This window comes from Loxodonta africana, chromosome 12 (genome assembly GCF_030014295.1).
Source record: "Loxodonta africana isolate mLoxAfr1 chromosome 12, mLoxAfr1.hap2, whole genome shotgun sequence".
Lineage (NCBI taxonomy): Eukaryota > Metazoa > Chordata > Mammalia > Proboscidea > Elephantidae > Loxodonta > Loxodonta africana.
Genome location: NC_087353.1, coordinates 106,465,053 through 106,480,133, shown reverse-complemented (window position 1 = coordinate 106,480,133; position 15,081 = coordinate 106,465,053). Strand labels below are relative to the sequence as shown.

Here is a 15,081-nt window from a genome sequence, read left to right as displayed (position 1 = left end):
AGCCTTCCTGATGGTCACACCCAGTGAGTACTTCTCAGTCCTCAGCCTTCCTCATGGTCACACCCAGTGAGTACTTCTCAGTCCTCAGCCTTCCTCATGGTCACACCCAGTGAGTACTTCTCAGTCCTCAGCCTTCCTCATGGTCACACCCAGTGAGTACTTCTCAGTCCTCAGCCTTCCTGATGGTCACACCCAGTGAGTACTTCTCAGTCCTCAGCCTTCCTGATGGTCACACCCAGTGAGTACTTCTCAGTCCTCAGCCTTCCTCATGGTCACACCCAGTGAGTACTTCTCGGTCCTCAGCCTTCCTGATGGTCACACCCAGTGAGTACTTCTCAGTCCTCAGCCTTCCTGATGGTCACACCCAGTGAGTACTTCTCAGTCCTCAGCCTTCCTGATGGTCACACCCAGTGAGTACTTCTCAGTCCTCAGCCTTCCTGATGGTCACACCCAGTGAGTACTTCTCAGTCCTCAGCCTTCCTGATGGTCACACCCAGTGAGTACTTCTCAGTCCTCAGCCTTCCTCATGGTCACACCCAGTGAGTACTTCTCAGTCCTCAGCTGACCTTTCAGCTGGGGCAGGGGGAACCCTCCCTTGAAACTTTATCTTCCCTTGATTTCCTTGACACCAAATTTTTCATGATTCTCCCTTATCACTGACCATTAATTTTCTGTAGCAATTCTCTTCCTAAGCCCACTCTAAATTTTCCTCCAGGGTTTGGTTCTTAGACCTGTTCTGTCCTTATTCTACTTCCCTTCCCTGAGCAATATCTTGTATCCTCTTGGTTTTAACTATGGTCATTATGCTGATGACTCCCAAATCTATAACTTTAGCTCCCAACTTTCTCAGACTTGAACAGGCTTCCAGACATTTTCCCTTACTGCTCTGCATACCTGGTAAACTCTATCATCCTTCAAACCTTTGCCTAGGTGTTATTTCTGCTAGGAATTTCTTAATCCCCATGCCAGAAATATTTTTGAATTTAATAAATAAAGCTTTATGTACCAGCAGCGCCCTTAGAGTAGATGGCTCCAGACAGATATCAGGTTTTGTCCTTGAGCCAGATCTATAACTCACTGCAAATGAAAATACATGGTTGGCATTATTTCATGAATCTTTACTGTAATGGTTCTTAATCAGGATCATATATTAGAATCACCTGGGGAGGGTTTTCCATATATGCTTGCTGTGACTCCACCTACTAATACTGCCATTAAGTAAATTTAGTTTAGTAGGAGAAATGGAGGAAACCCTGGTGGCATAGTGGTTATAGAGCTACAGTTGCTAACCAAAAGGTTGGCAGTTCGAATCTACCAGGTGCTCCTTGGAAACCCTATGGGGCAGTTCTACTCTGTCCTATAGGGTTGCTGTGAGTTGGAATCAACTCAACGGCAACAGGTAGGAGAACATCCTTAAGAGTTTCTTCCTGATTACTAGTTGGTTTACCAAGTCTTCTGGTACTAGGAAAATGGTGCCCTCTATCTACTTCCAAAAAATCAGCCATTGAAAACCCTATGGATCCTTAGTGCCATTAACCATCCAAACCAAAAAACCAAATCTGTTCCCATCAAATCAATCCAAATCATAGCGTCACTTACAGGACAGAGTAGAACTGTCCCATAGGGTTTCCAAGGAGGATTCAAACTGCCAACCTTTTGGTTAGCAGACGAGCCCTTAACCACTGTGCAACTAAGGTTCCCATTAGCCATCAGAGAGATGCAAATCAAAACCACAATGAGATACCATTTCACTCCCACTAGGATGGCTAAAATTGGGGGGGAAAAAACAGAAAATAACAAATGCTGGCGAGGATGTGGGGAAACTGGAACCTTTACCTATTGGTGGTGGAAATGCAAAATGGTACATTTTCCATTGAGGAAAACAGTGTGGCATTTCCTCAAAAAACGAAATATATAACTACCGTAGCAACAACAACGAAAAAACTAAACCCATTTCTCTCAAGTCAATTCCGACTCATAGCAACCCTGTAGGGCAGAGTAGAACTGCCCCATAGGGTTTCCAAGGAGCAACTGGTGGATTAGAACTACCAGCCCTTTGGTTAGCAGCCAACCGCTTAACCACTGCACCACCAGGGCTCCAGAACTAACATATGATCCAGCAATTCCACTCCTGAGTATACGCCCAAAAGACTTGAAAGCAGAGGCTCCAACCTGTACACCAGTGTTCACTGCAGTACTATTGACAACAGCCAAAAGGTGGAGACAACCTACATGCTCATCAACGGACGAATGGATAAACAAAATATGGTACATACATACAGTGGAATACTGTTCAGCACAGAGGAAAATGAAGTCTTGATACACACTACAGTATGGATGGAGCTTGAAGACATTATGCCAAGTAAAATAAGTCAATTACAAAAGGATAAATATTGTGTAATCTTATTTAAATAAACAGACAAGAAAAGGCAAATGTATAGAAACCAAAGTTTATTAGTGGTTACCTGGGGCGGGAGGGAGGTAGAAAGGGGGGTTAAGGGTGATAGAAATATCTCATTGATGAAGTGTAGGATTGCACAGCAGATTATTGTAATTGCTGTCAGTAAGTTGTACACCTGTAAAAAGTTGAACTGGCAGATGTTGTGTGATGATACATTTACAACAACAACAAAAAAGAGTAGCTGCTGAAGCTGATTATGTACAACCAAACACCTCATGGGATTTGGTTCCTTGATTTGGAGGTTTAGGGTCATGGTTTCATGGGACATCCCAGTTAAATTGGCCTAATATGTTTAGTGCTTCTGTTCTACCGCCCAGTTTGTTGTGTAGTGCCTGGGGTCTTAAAAGTTTGCAAGCAGCCACCCAAGGCACAACAGTTGGTCTCTATTTGCCTGGAGCAACAGAGGAAGAAGAGAGTCAGGAATAGAAGGAGAAATATGGAATGTGTGGCTAAATGACTCCATGAACAACCACCTCTTTTCCCATGAGACCAGAAAAACTGGATGGTGCCTGGCTACCGTTCCTGAACATTTGGGTCAAAGATCTATAGAAGAATCCTGATCAAAAGGGGGAAAATGTAAAAGAGAACTTCAAATTCTCATGGACTCCAGACTTCCTGGAACCATGATGGTAGATGAACGCCTGAAATTATTGCCCTGAGATAATCTTTAAACCTTAAACCGAAACTATCCCCTGAAATCTTAAAACCAAACAATAATTTAGCTCTGCTAGTAAAAAAGGTCTGCCTTGAGCATTATGCTCTTTTAAGAACTATATGGGATCAAAGCAAGAACAGCAAATTGAAAGATAGAAACCTTGGGGGACAGTGAGTTTATGTTAATGGGAAGGAACAACTCAGAAAAGGAGAGTGAGAATGGTTGCAGAACTTGAAGAATGCAATCAGTGTCGCTAAATGGTACATGTAGAAACTGTTGAATTGGTGTATGTTTTGCTGTGTACGTTCTCAACAACAACAATAAAATAAAATTTTTAAATAACCAAAGAAAACCCTATGGGGGATAGTTCTACTCTGACACACATGGGGTCACCATGAGTCAAAATCGACAGCAACTGGTAATCCTTTTTTGGTTATGTGCATTAGAATTGTTTTTTTCCCAAATTTTAGCTTATCTTTTAGCTGCTTATATTGTCTTTTTGCATATAGAATATTCTAGAGACTGGAAAGAAATATACTTCAGTACAAGTAAATTGGTTTCTGGTCTATACAGTTGTTTCTCGTGAGTTTGGTTATTGTGAGGCCGGCCTCTTTTATCCCTTCCAGCTCTCCCGGGTGGTGATGCTTTCACTGAGGAGGAGCCACAGAGTCTGTGTGGGCGGTCAAGACAAGACTCATGGTTAGTTTTGTCTTACTGCCTGCAATATATGCTAGGCAACTGAGGGAACCAAAGCACGGAGCATGAAGTTGCTTGGTCACCATGAAGTCAGAACAAACAATAATATTTGGGGAGAATGCTTCCAATAGGTAGCCCACTGGATTGTTTTTCTCTACTGAAGGGGCATTTCTATCTTGAGAATGAATCCAACACTGTAAAACCAGAACAGTTTCAGTCTCATCAGTTATATTCTAGCCGTAGCTTCCTGAGATTGCAGCCTGATCCGGGCTGTGGACTTGGAAAAGCCCTCAGGACACGTCCACAGATGGCTAATTTCATTTATTCTGTTTTAAAGTATGAGCTTTGGCTTCAGAAATTGTTCCTTTTCCTTATGTGGTTTCCAGGTTCTGTAGGTTTACCATTCAGACTTGGAGCTGACTACTTGCCAGTGAAGGGGTTCTGTGACCCCTGCAGTTTCCAGGCGTTCTCTGCCATGTCTCTGTTCCTTGTAATCCAGAATATGAAGCAGTTATTTACTGTGTCAAAAAGAGCAATGTCTGAGGAATTTGGAGTTCTTTTCTATGCTACTACTTTTCTAATTTACTGTGTAGAGGAGCCCTGGTAGTTAAAGAGCTAGGCTGCTAACTGAAAGGTTGGTGATTTGAACCCAGCAGCCGGGAGATGTGGCTGTCTGCTTCCATAAAGACTACAGCCTTGCAAACCCTGTGGAGCAGTTCTGCTCCGCTCTGCAAGGTCGCTGTCTTAGTCATCTAGTGCTGCTATAACAGAAATACTACAAGTGGATGGCTTTCACAAAGAGAAGTTTATTTTCTCACAGTAAAGTAGGCTAAAAGTCCAAATTCAGGGCATCAGCTCCAGGGGAAGGCTTTCTCTCTCTGTTGGCCTTCTCATCAATGTTCCCCTGGACTGGGAGCATCTTTGCTCAGGGACCCTGGGTCCAAAGGATGTGCTCTGCTCCCAGCATTGCTGTCTTAGTGGTATGAGGTCCCCATGTCTCTCTGCTTGCTTCTTTCTTTTATATCTCAAGACATCTCAAAACACAATCCAGTCTTGTAGATTGAGTCCTGTCTCACTCACGCAAGTGCCACCTATCCTCCCTCATTAACATCATAGAGGCAGGATTTACAACATACAGGAAAATCACACAATACCAGGAATCATGGCCCAGCCAAACTGATGCACACATTTTTGGGGGACATAATTCAATCCATGACAGTCGCTATAAGTTGGAATCTGCTCGATGGCAGCAGGTTACTGTGTAATGTTGGATAAGCCATGTTACTTTTCTGGATTGGGTCTTCTCATCTGTAATTGAATTAGATTTTTTTTTAAAGCAAGATAGCCTACCCACTTTTCCTTTCAAATGAAATTTTATGTAAAATCACAAAATATTAAACTGATAGAAGCCGAGCTGGCTTATCTCTCCAAGTTGCCTCAGAGGCACCTTTGCTAAGCCCTGCGTACATTTCCAACCTCCTTACCCCCCCAAACACCTGCATCTCCGGCCATACTGAACTATTTGGAAACTCTTGCATCACACTCGTTTCCGTCTCTGCGTGCCTGCCTGGAGCCTGGTTTAGCCAGCTGTTTTAGCTCAAGTCGCACCTCCCTGGCCCTCCTGCCCATTTATCATGCCTTCTCTTTCTGTGCCTCTATGAACTGTAGTTTTCTATTTACACATATTTCTTTGCTACCAAACCGAGGGCTTCTAGACCTTACCCCCCTCCCCCCAAGTCATTTGAGTGTACATCAGTAATGGAATGAAGAAATCAATGAATGAGTTACGCTGAGAAAGCTGAGCTAGGTCAAAATCTGGATTGGCATACTACCAATTTTTTTTCAACAGCTTTGTTAAGATATGATTCACATCTCATACAATTCACCCATTTAAATTGAATTCAATTCAGTGTTTTTTAGTATAGTCACAGGGTTGTGCAACCATCCCGAGAATCTAATTTTAAAACACTTTTTTCTTCCCTGAAAATGAAACCCTGTAACCCTTAGCAATCACTCCCATTCCCCACCACCCCCACCCTACTCTGCAGCCCTAGGCAACCGCTATTTTCTCTGACCACCAAATTTAACATAGGTGAACTGGTCATTAATCTTCAAAATTTGGTAGGGAATCGACTTGACAGCACTGGGTTTGTTTGTTTTTTAGCACTGCTTAACCAGCTTGTACTGTAGAAACTCAGATTCAGGACCTGAAGCAGCAGCCCTAGGGACTCTCTGATCCAAAATTTATTAGAACTAGTTCAGGAGCCCTGGTAGCACAGTAGTTGAAGCGGTCAGCTGCGATCTAAAAGGTCGGCGGTTCAAACGACCAGCAACTCCACGGAAGAAATATGTGGCAGTCGCTCCCCTAAAGATTTACAGCCTTGGAAACCCTAAGGGACAGTTCTACTCTGCCCTATAGGGTCGCTATGAGTCCGGAATCAGCCCAACGGCACTGGGTTTGGTTTGGTTTTTAGTTCTACGTTTAATAGGATGGTTGGTTTGGTCTTGCTTTTCCCTATTGCTGTTGAAGTTAGTCCCCTCTAGCTATTTATATTTTGGAGTAAACAAGGTAACTGAAAAACTCAGTCTCTGTTAGCAATTGTGGCAAGTGCTTGGTAACGATCCCTTCTGGGAGATTAAACCCATTGCTGTCCGGTGGATTCCTACTCATAGCGGCCCTGGAGGGGAGATTAACCTTAAAAACAACAACAAAAATATACTTTTTGCTGTGGATGCCGGTTCATAGAGATCCCATAGGACAGAGTAAGCTGCCCCATAGGGTTTCGAAGGCTGTAATCTTTACAGGGAAACCCTGGCGCCGTAGGGGTTAAGAGCTACCGCTGCGAACCGAAAGGTCCGCAGTTGTAATCCGCCAGGCGCTCCTTGGAAACCCTGTGGGGCAGTTCTACTCTGTCCCGTAGGGTCGCTCTGAGTCAGAATCGACTCGACAGCAGCGGGTTATCTTCACGGGAGGAAACTGCCAATCTTTCTCTTGGAAAGCGGCTGCTGGGTTCAAACCACCGCCATTTCGGCTGGCAGCGGAGCACTCTAATCGCTGCGCCACAAGGTTTCCGGAGGGGAGATTACCCTGTTGCTGTCGATTCCGACTCATAGCGACCCTATAGGGCAGAGAGCTGCCCCCTACGGTTTCCAGGGAGCGCCTGGTGGACTGACTGCCGACCTTCGGGTAACAGCCGTAGGTCTTAACCAGGCCACCGGGGTTTCCAGGAGGGGAGATGAGCCCCTGGAAAACATCTAGGGTTCGGAATTACGTGAGAATATCATGAAGTAAGGATTAGGTGAGTACTTTCCCTGCTTTTATTTTTAACAAGATTCTTCCACAGGATCATGTCTGGTTGGTGCACTGCGGGGAGACACGCGGGAAACCTCGAGACTCAGAGCTCGCTTCTCGAGCAAAGCCGCGTTTTTCAAATTCGGTCTCGGTCTACCGAGTTGCCAAGCAATGGCGTCGCTCCGCGCCGTCGCGTGCGCAGTGACGTCGCCGGCGCGGTGACGCGGCGCGCCGCGCGGTGCACGCTGGGATATTTAAGTCCTCCGCGGCGCGGAGCCGGGATGTCTCCGGCGGCTGCGGCGGCTGGAGGAGGCGAGCGGCGGCGGCCGGCAGCCGGCGTCAGGGACGGCCGGGGCGGGGGCTGCGGCGGCCCGGCCGGGGCGGCGCTCGTCGGCCTCTCGCTGCTCGGCCTCTCGCTGCTCGGCCTCGTGCTGCTCCTGGTGCCGGCGGCGGCCGCGCTGGCCTGGCTGGCCGTGGGGGCTACCGCGGCCTGGTGGGGACTGAGCCGCGAGCCCCGGGGTGCGCGCGCCTCGGCGCCGGGTCGGAACGCGCGGCGCCAGCGGACGCGGCCGCCCTCGCCGCCGGCCAAGCCGGCAGTGAACGGCAGCCTGCTGGAGCCGCGGGCGCTGCTCGAGGGGCCCGCCGCGGCTGAGCTGCTGCTCATGGGCAGCTACCTGGGCAAGCCCGGCCCTCCGCGGCCTCCGCCCGCTCGGGAGGCCCGGGACCCGCCGCAGGGGCCCGGCCGCCGGCCCGCCGCCCTCCGCCCGGCCGCCCGGCCCTCGCCGCCGGCGCCCTCGGCCGGCCTCGGCCACCGCGCGCAGCCCGGGCCCCCCACGCCTGTGCTCCGAGCCTCGAGGAGGCTGCCCCGGCGGTAGGGCTTCCGGGGCCCTTGTCGGTGTCTGTTGGGGGGCGTTAAGGCGAGGACTTAGGTGTTTGGTCGTTTCGTTGGTTTGCGTTCAGTCGGAAGCGGCTTCCCTGTGATTTTTGCCTTCTTTAAACGCTTGGCGTGTCCGTGGCCTCCTGCCCTCCTCTCCGCTGGTGGAAGGAGATGTGAGGCCAGCGCTTTCCCCGCCCTCCCAGTTCTTAAAACCGCCAGAATTTTCGTGTAGTATAGATTCAGCGGGGAGCCCTGGTGGCTCAGTGGTGAAAGCGCCCACTCTGACTCAAAGGTCCGCGGTGTGACCCACCAGCCGCTTTGCGGGAGGGAGATGTGGCGGTCTCTTTCCGTAAAGATTAAGCCTTGGAAACCCTGGGGGCGGTTCTCTTCTGCCCTGTAGGGTCGCTGTGAGTGGGAATCAACGGCAGCGGCAGCGGGTTTGGGTCGGTTTGGGGGATTACAGATTTAGCAGTATATTTGATAAAGCACTAATATTTCTATTTCGAGTGAAAATGACTTTTTCTTTCAAGCATAGTCTGTAGTGTATTTTGGTCTTTGGACCAGTGAGAAATTATATCAATTAGCAGAACTCGAAGTGTTCCAGAGAATTCAAATTAAAGAGACATTTTTATTTAGTCCCAATAGCTGAGGTGATACAGGCGAATACAAAAATTTGGTGAAAATGTTAGATTCTTGATAAGTACATTTGTTTGAGAAGGTGAACATTTAGGTGTGGAAACTGGTTAAAATTGTTTGGCTTTGGGTGTATTCGTTACTGGAGTTTTAGCGTAAAAGACTGAAAAGATTGAAGAATTCTTGAAGAATTCCTCCCTGTGCACCCCAACACACACTCGTATGCCATTGCATGGGCAGGGGTTCCAGCTTCCCTAGCAAATTGTTGAAGTCCCTTGTTGAGACAGTTGCTAAGCAGCTGCTAATTTCTACCCTTAAATAGAATGGGGGAAAGTTGCCATAGAAATATTGTGTTCTGTGTTAGAAAGAGATTTAAGCTCTCTGAAAGACGTCCAAACCCACATGGTTGTTTGGCCACTTTAACTTTCTGACATTCTTTTATACTTCTTTGCTTCCATGGCGTATCTCCCATTCTTTGCAGGAATTGTGGGACTTTGCCAAATCGGTTTGTAATAACACCTCGGAGAAGTTACCCAATCCAGCAGGCCCAATATTCCTTCCTGGGGGCACTTCCCACGGTGTGCTGGAACGGTTACCACAAGAAGACGGTGCTGTCTGCACGTAATTCCAAGATGGTGTGCAGCCCAGTGACAGTGAGGATTGCTCCTCCTGATAGCAAGTTGGTTCGTTCACCAGTGTGAGTATTGTGGAAAGAACAGATTCCCTTTTGTGTCCACTCTACTCTCTGTTACTCTTGTGTGGTTATTCCTTTGACAACTCTGAAGGAAAAAGAAGAAATAACTGTTTATTTGAATGAGAGAAACCCTAAATTGTAGCCATTGAACCTTTTTTAATTTTTTGCCCTTGACGGTGGCTTAAATCACTAAGAGCAATTTCTGTGAATGTATAAATTACACTTTGGCTAGCTTGGGTTTTGATTTCCTATTATTAGCATCTATGCTAAATGTGTAGTAATTAAAATATTTTAATACTAGATTTTTGTTTTTCATTGCAGACCAGAGCAGATAATCAGCTCAACACTGTCCTCACCATCAGGTAATATTCCAGACCCATGTGCAAAGGAGACTGTACTGAGTGCCCTGAAGGAGAGGAAGAAAAGAACAGTGGAGGAGGAAGACCAAATATTCTCAGATGGCCAGGAAAATAAAAGAAGGTAATAGGCCCAGCAGACTACTAAACAGCCTCCCTGTGTACTCCTGGGAATTTGTTGAAATACAGATCATTCCCAAAAAATATACAGAAGCCAACTTTAGTTTATGAACCTTCATATTCCCTTCTCTGGCTTTCATGAAGGAGCCTGGTAACAAAGGCATTAATGCTGTTCATTTCCATGGGTAGATAAATTTTATAGTCTACTTTTTTTATAAGTATTAGAGTTAAACCAACAAGTATTAGCCATATCAGCCTCACACTTTTGATACTAGCATGTTTAATTTTATATTTGAGAGAGAATGCTCAAAGTCTTCCACTTACAATCTTGTGTTGTTGATTTATTTGGCCAACTACCTGTTTAAAAGTCATAATTGTGCTAAAGGAAATGCTTGCCAAAGAAGAGTGAAGACTAGAGTGTGGTAGATTTACCAGTAATGAGAGTAAAACCAATTTCATTATTTGCCTTATGTGATACCTTAACGGAAGTACAGTAAACAGTCTGTTTCCCAAATTTAAGAGATGAAGTGGCTAGTCATGATATAGAACTACTTATGGCTTTCCAAGGAATCAGTAAGGACTCCGCACTTTTTTTAATTTAACAAATATTAATTGGGTACCCACTGTGTGCCAGGGCCTGTTCTAGGTACTGTGGATAGAGCAGTGAATAAAACAAAGTCCCTACCCTCAAGGGGCTTTCTTGAGGGAGATAGACAAATTAAAAAACAATGAAATAAACAAGGTGATTGAAGACTATAAGTGTTCAGGGGAGGGGTACAAAACAAGGTGTATATAACAGAAGGTAATGAGAAGGGGGTTTCTCTGTATAAGGTGAGATATCAGATGCCACACCTGAAAAATATAACCACCGCCACAATTACCTAGACCAGATTGTTCATACCCGACAGTTTCAGAGTTGATCAGCTTTGATATTGTGGATTACTAAATTAAGTAGGGGAAATCTTAATAAATGGAAATATATTTGTATAATATAGAAGATGAGGTGATGGTGACTGGAAATGTGACTTATGGTCTGTGGCAGGTGAGGAGTTTGAGCTGGTGTCACCCAGCTAAGCAGGAGTAGCAGGGGTTGTGAGGATGAAGAGGAGGCAACAGCTATTCTTACAGTCCACACAGGTTTCTCATCTTCTCCAGGGAGGTAATTTTTCTTGACTCTGGGAAGTTCATAACTGAGGATCCTGTATTATTTTCCCCTAATTGGAATAAGTAGTGATCACGTGCCGCCTTGCATAGGCTGTTCTCACACATGACCGGCGAGGGTTTTCCCGACAGACTTACCACATCAGCCTCTGGAGCACCATGGGAGTGTGGCTTGGTCCTTAAAGGTTTTTGTTGCTTGTTTGTTTTTTTTTTTAATTTGTGGGTGGCGATATGTTAAATTTGTGATTGTAACACTTCAGTGTGAAGTTAGCAAGTAAAGAACCAGTAACACCTGACTAGTTCAAAAGGTCTTGACGTAATTCATATTTTCCTTATTATCTGGACAATCTTAGATTAAATTGACCTTTCGGAATCCTACGGCTTTGAAGCAAACTTTTTCTTATCTAGCTGGAACACATGCTCCCTAGAGATATTATATATGCTGTAAGGATAAAAAGTTATTTTATCAAGAGTTTTTTTTATTTGCCTCAGGCGCCATGATAGCAGTGGAAGTGGACATTCAGCATTCGAGCCCCTGGTGGCCAATGGAGTCCCCGCTTCATTTGTGCCTAAGTAAGTGAGAGCCCATCTGGATGGGATGGATGTAGACTATTTTGAAAAAGGGTATTACCAGAGCGTTGCCCTGTAGATTTTCCTCTTTGCTTTTGCATTGCATTAGTAGTTCAGGTTCAGATCTCTCACATCAGGTAGGAATATTTTGAGTAATGTAACACAATTAACTGTCTTCTAATTCCACTTAATGTGTTTACATCAATATGGGTGAAATGTGCCAAGACTGATGGCCAAGTATATAAACAAAGATCACAGGTGTTTTGCGATGGATAAAATCCAGCAATATGAAATTTACGGTAAATGTTAAGTTTCTGGGAACTTGATATCAGTATATTAGATTTTATTTGTGTTTTGAGTTTAAAAATACATTTGAGGAGGAACTGAATGGGAGAGAAAGTGGCTGAGAAATATGTGTGAGAAAACTCAGGACAGCTTAGGTGCTGGCTTTGAGTCCCCAATATCTGGCTACCCAGAAGGCTGATGTGCACCTCCTTCCTGACTCGAAGAACAGAGACCAGAGTGCAGCAGGGAAGTTGTAGTCCTGCTTTACGTCTCCTGTTTGTGTTCAGGCTGTCCATGCACTGTAAGAGGGGATTCATTCTGAGTGAAGCAGATAAGATGTTAAAGGGATTTGGAGCAGCCAAGCAGGTGGTGGTGATGGGTGCGGGGTTTTGGAAGGTACAGAAGTACTAGCCCAAAGGACAAAAACTTCAGGGGAAATGAAGAAATAGGGAGGTGCATAAAGGTCTCCCCAAAACTGAAGGACTGTCACATGAAAGAGGGAAAGCAACTTGTTTGGTTCAGCTCCAAATACAAGCCACAGGTGGAAGTTAGAGGAAGTAAATTTTAATCTAGTATAAGAATAAGCTGGTGCCTGGTTGAAATGGATCACTCTAGGAGATGGTCAGTTGTCTACATTTTAATAGAGGTTGGATGACTAGTTCTTGATAAAGATGTATAGGGAATTTCTGTTTCAGTTGGCAGTTTAGGAAAAATGGTTCAGCTTAACTCTGAAATTCCAATTTTTAAAAACAGCTTTATTGAAGTTTAATTGACATATGGTAAAGTGCACACTTTGATAGGTTTTGACGTGTATATACATGTGAAACCAGCACTGTACAGTATAATGAACACATCACATCCATTGCCTCAAAAAGTTTCCTCTTGTCCCTTAGTAATTTCTCTAGTCCCATCCTGTTCTCCCCACTCCTGTCCCCACAGGTTAGTGTACATTTTCTAAAAATGGAATTGTGCATTTAATCTTTAAATATTTGGCTTTTCCTTACTGACTTTGTTGGATGTATTCAGCTAAATTGTTAATAGTAAAACCAGGAATGTGTACATCTTCCTTTCAGTTATGTTAAGAAAGGTGCCGTGACCAGATTGGATGAAGCCTCCAAAGAGTGCTGCTTTTAGTAGCACGTTTAACTCTCTTTTTCCCTTTTATTAGACCTGGTTCTCTGAAGAGAGGTTTCCATTCCCAGAGCTCAGATGACCACTTGAACAAGAGGTCCCGCACCTCGTCTGTGAGCTCCGTGACGAACACGTGTGCGGTTGGCATCCCAAGCTCCAGCCGTAATGCCATTACCAGTTCCTATAGTTCTACTCGTGGTTTCTCTCAGGTACAGTAGTTCTTGTGGTGCGGGAGAAGTGGGTTCCCCAGGTTGAACTGGGTAGATGAGAATTAATTCATTAGCAAATGTTTACTCTGCCAGATGTTGGGACAGTCTCTAAGCTAACAGAACCCTTGAATGATAAGTGTAGACCAATAGAATAGATAGAAAGCCTGGAAACAACTAATGCGTATGTGGGAACCTGCTATGAGACAGCTTGTGTTGCAGTTCATGAACAATTCAATAAATGGTATTAATTTTACTAAAAAGGTAGATACGTGAGAAACCTGTTTCCTCTAGCGATTTCCACTTCTTTTCCCATGCCTGTTGGTTCATGTCTTTTGCCCCTTTTTCTGAAGGGCTACTGGTTTTGTCTCATTTTCAAGAGCTTTTCATATATTGTAGAAACATGTCCCAAATAAATAAAAGATTTAAGTGTGAAATAGACACCATGGAGGAAACCATTAGAGGAAGCAGGCGTCATGCATTGCTGGTGGGGGTGTCAGTTGGTACAGTTTGGGGCATTAGAGATGCAGGGGTCCTGTGATCCAGTAAGTTTACTTTTAGGAATTTATCCTATATAAATACTTAAAGACGCATACAAGGATATTGATCGTAGCATTATTTTCATATAGCAGAATATTAAAAACACTGTCAGTGTACTTTTCAGGGAACTGGTTGAATAAATTACAGCATATCCGTGAGGTAAAATCCTGTAACTATTAAAAAGAATAAGGTGGTTTAATAGGTCCAAATGTGGGATGACCTCAAAATCATAAAAAAGCAAGGTGTAGAACTGTGTTATGTATTATTCTGTTATTTGTGTTGCTGGTTTCTTTAATCTTTTGATACCCAAAGAATAATTTTGGCAAGATATATTAGAACAGGAAACAATTATTGAAATAGGAGTGAAGCTTTTCACTATATACTCTTTTTAGTTGTTGGAATTTGTAACAAGTGCAAGTATTCCTTTTCCTATTTTCAAAAAATTTTTAGGTATAGGTAACTGTTAAGTACAAAGCAAAATTCCCCTGCCCTGGTGCTCCCAGTTAAAAAAAAAAAAATCCCATAAAAATAGGTACCTATTATTATCATTTTTTACTGTGTGCACCCGTACAGATAATACACAGAAGTTTGGATTGTGTTTACACAGATGGAATCATACCATATGTATCTTTTTGCCTCATTTCTCTTTTAGTTGTTTGTCTTGCATAGCATTTCATGTCATGTCATCTACCTTTTTTAAATAATTTTTTTATTACAGGAGAATACACAGAAAAACACAAATCCATAAGTATGCAGTTGTGTATAACCACTACGCAGGTCAAGTCAAACACAGATCATAAGTGTGCAGCTCTGTGTAACCACTACCCAGGCCAAGGAGTAACATTTTCTAACCCAGAAGCCCTCCTTGTATCCACTCCCAGTCACTGCACTTTCCTTCCGAATATGTAGTTTTTCTGTTTTCAGGCTTTATATACGTGGAAGCATAGAGTATGCGTTCTCATATGTTTGGCTTCTTCCCCTCAGCATTTTGTTTGTGAGATTCAGTCAGCAGGAGGTCGTTCAGTTTCATGGCTGTATGCCCTTTCATGATGTGAATGTACCCGACGTACTTACCATCCTGCCTTTGGACATTTGAGTTTCTAGCTTACGGCTGTTGTAAATATGGCTATAAAAAAAAAAAAAAAGACATTGTTAAATCAGTCTTTAGGCACATACGTATAAAGTATGCCTGTGTTGGGTTTAGTCGACGTTGCTAAATGATATTTTTAAGTGAGTGAGTGAGCCAATTCCCATTCTTCACCGGCAGCATACGAGATCTTGTTCCTCTTTCACGTCCTCACTAAGTTTGGTCTAAGTTTGCCAGTCTCTGTAATTAGCCATCCTGGTTCAGGTGGGGTGGTATTTCATTGGGGTTTTATTTTGCATTTCCCTGATGACTGCTGA

General features: G+C 44.3%; 1 protein-coding gene across 4 annotated transcripts in view; it reads left to right on the top strand.

The window, feature by feature from the left end:
* Positions 1-6,702: 6,702 nt before the first annotated feature.
* LOC100654720 (nuclear envelope pore membrane protein POM 121C-like) overlaps positions 6,703-15,081 on the top strand; it is a 29,196-nt gene continuing 20,817 nt past the window's right edge. For 3 of the 4 annotated variants that reach the window (XM_064296131.1, XM_064296129.1, XM_064296130.1), the window contains exons 1-5: positions 7,386-7,975; positions 9,096-9,311; positions 9,630-9,788; positions 11,438-11,518; positions 12,969-13,140. In XM_064296131.1, the coding sequence (XP_064152201.1) occupies positions 7,386-7,975; positions 9,096-9,311; positions 9,630-9,788; positions 11,438-11,518; positions 12,969-13,140 (1,218 nt within the window). Of the gene's footprint in view, positions 7,112-7,385; positions 7,976-9,095; positions 9,312-9,629; positions 9,789-11,437; positions 11,519-12,968; positions 13,141-15,081 lie in introns of those variants that run through there. The other variant, XM_064296132.1, reaches the window with a different exon arrangement.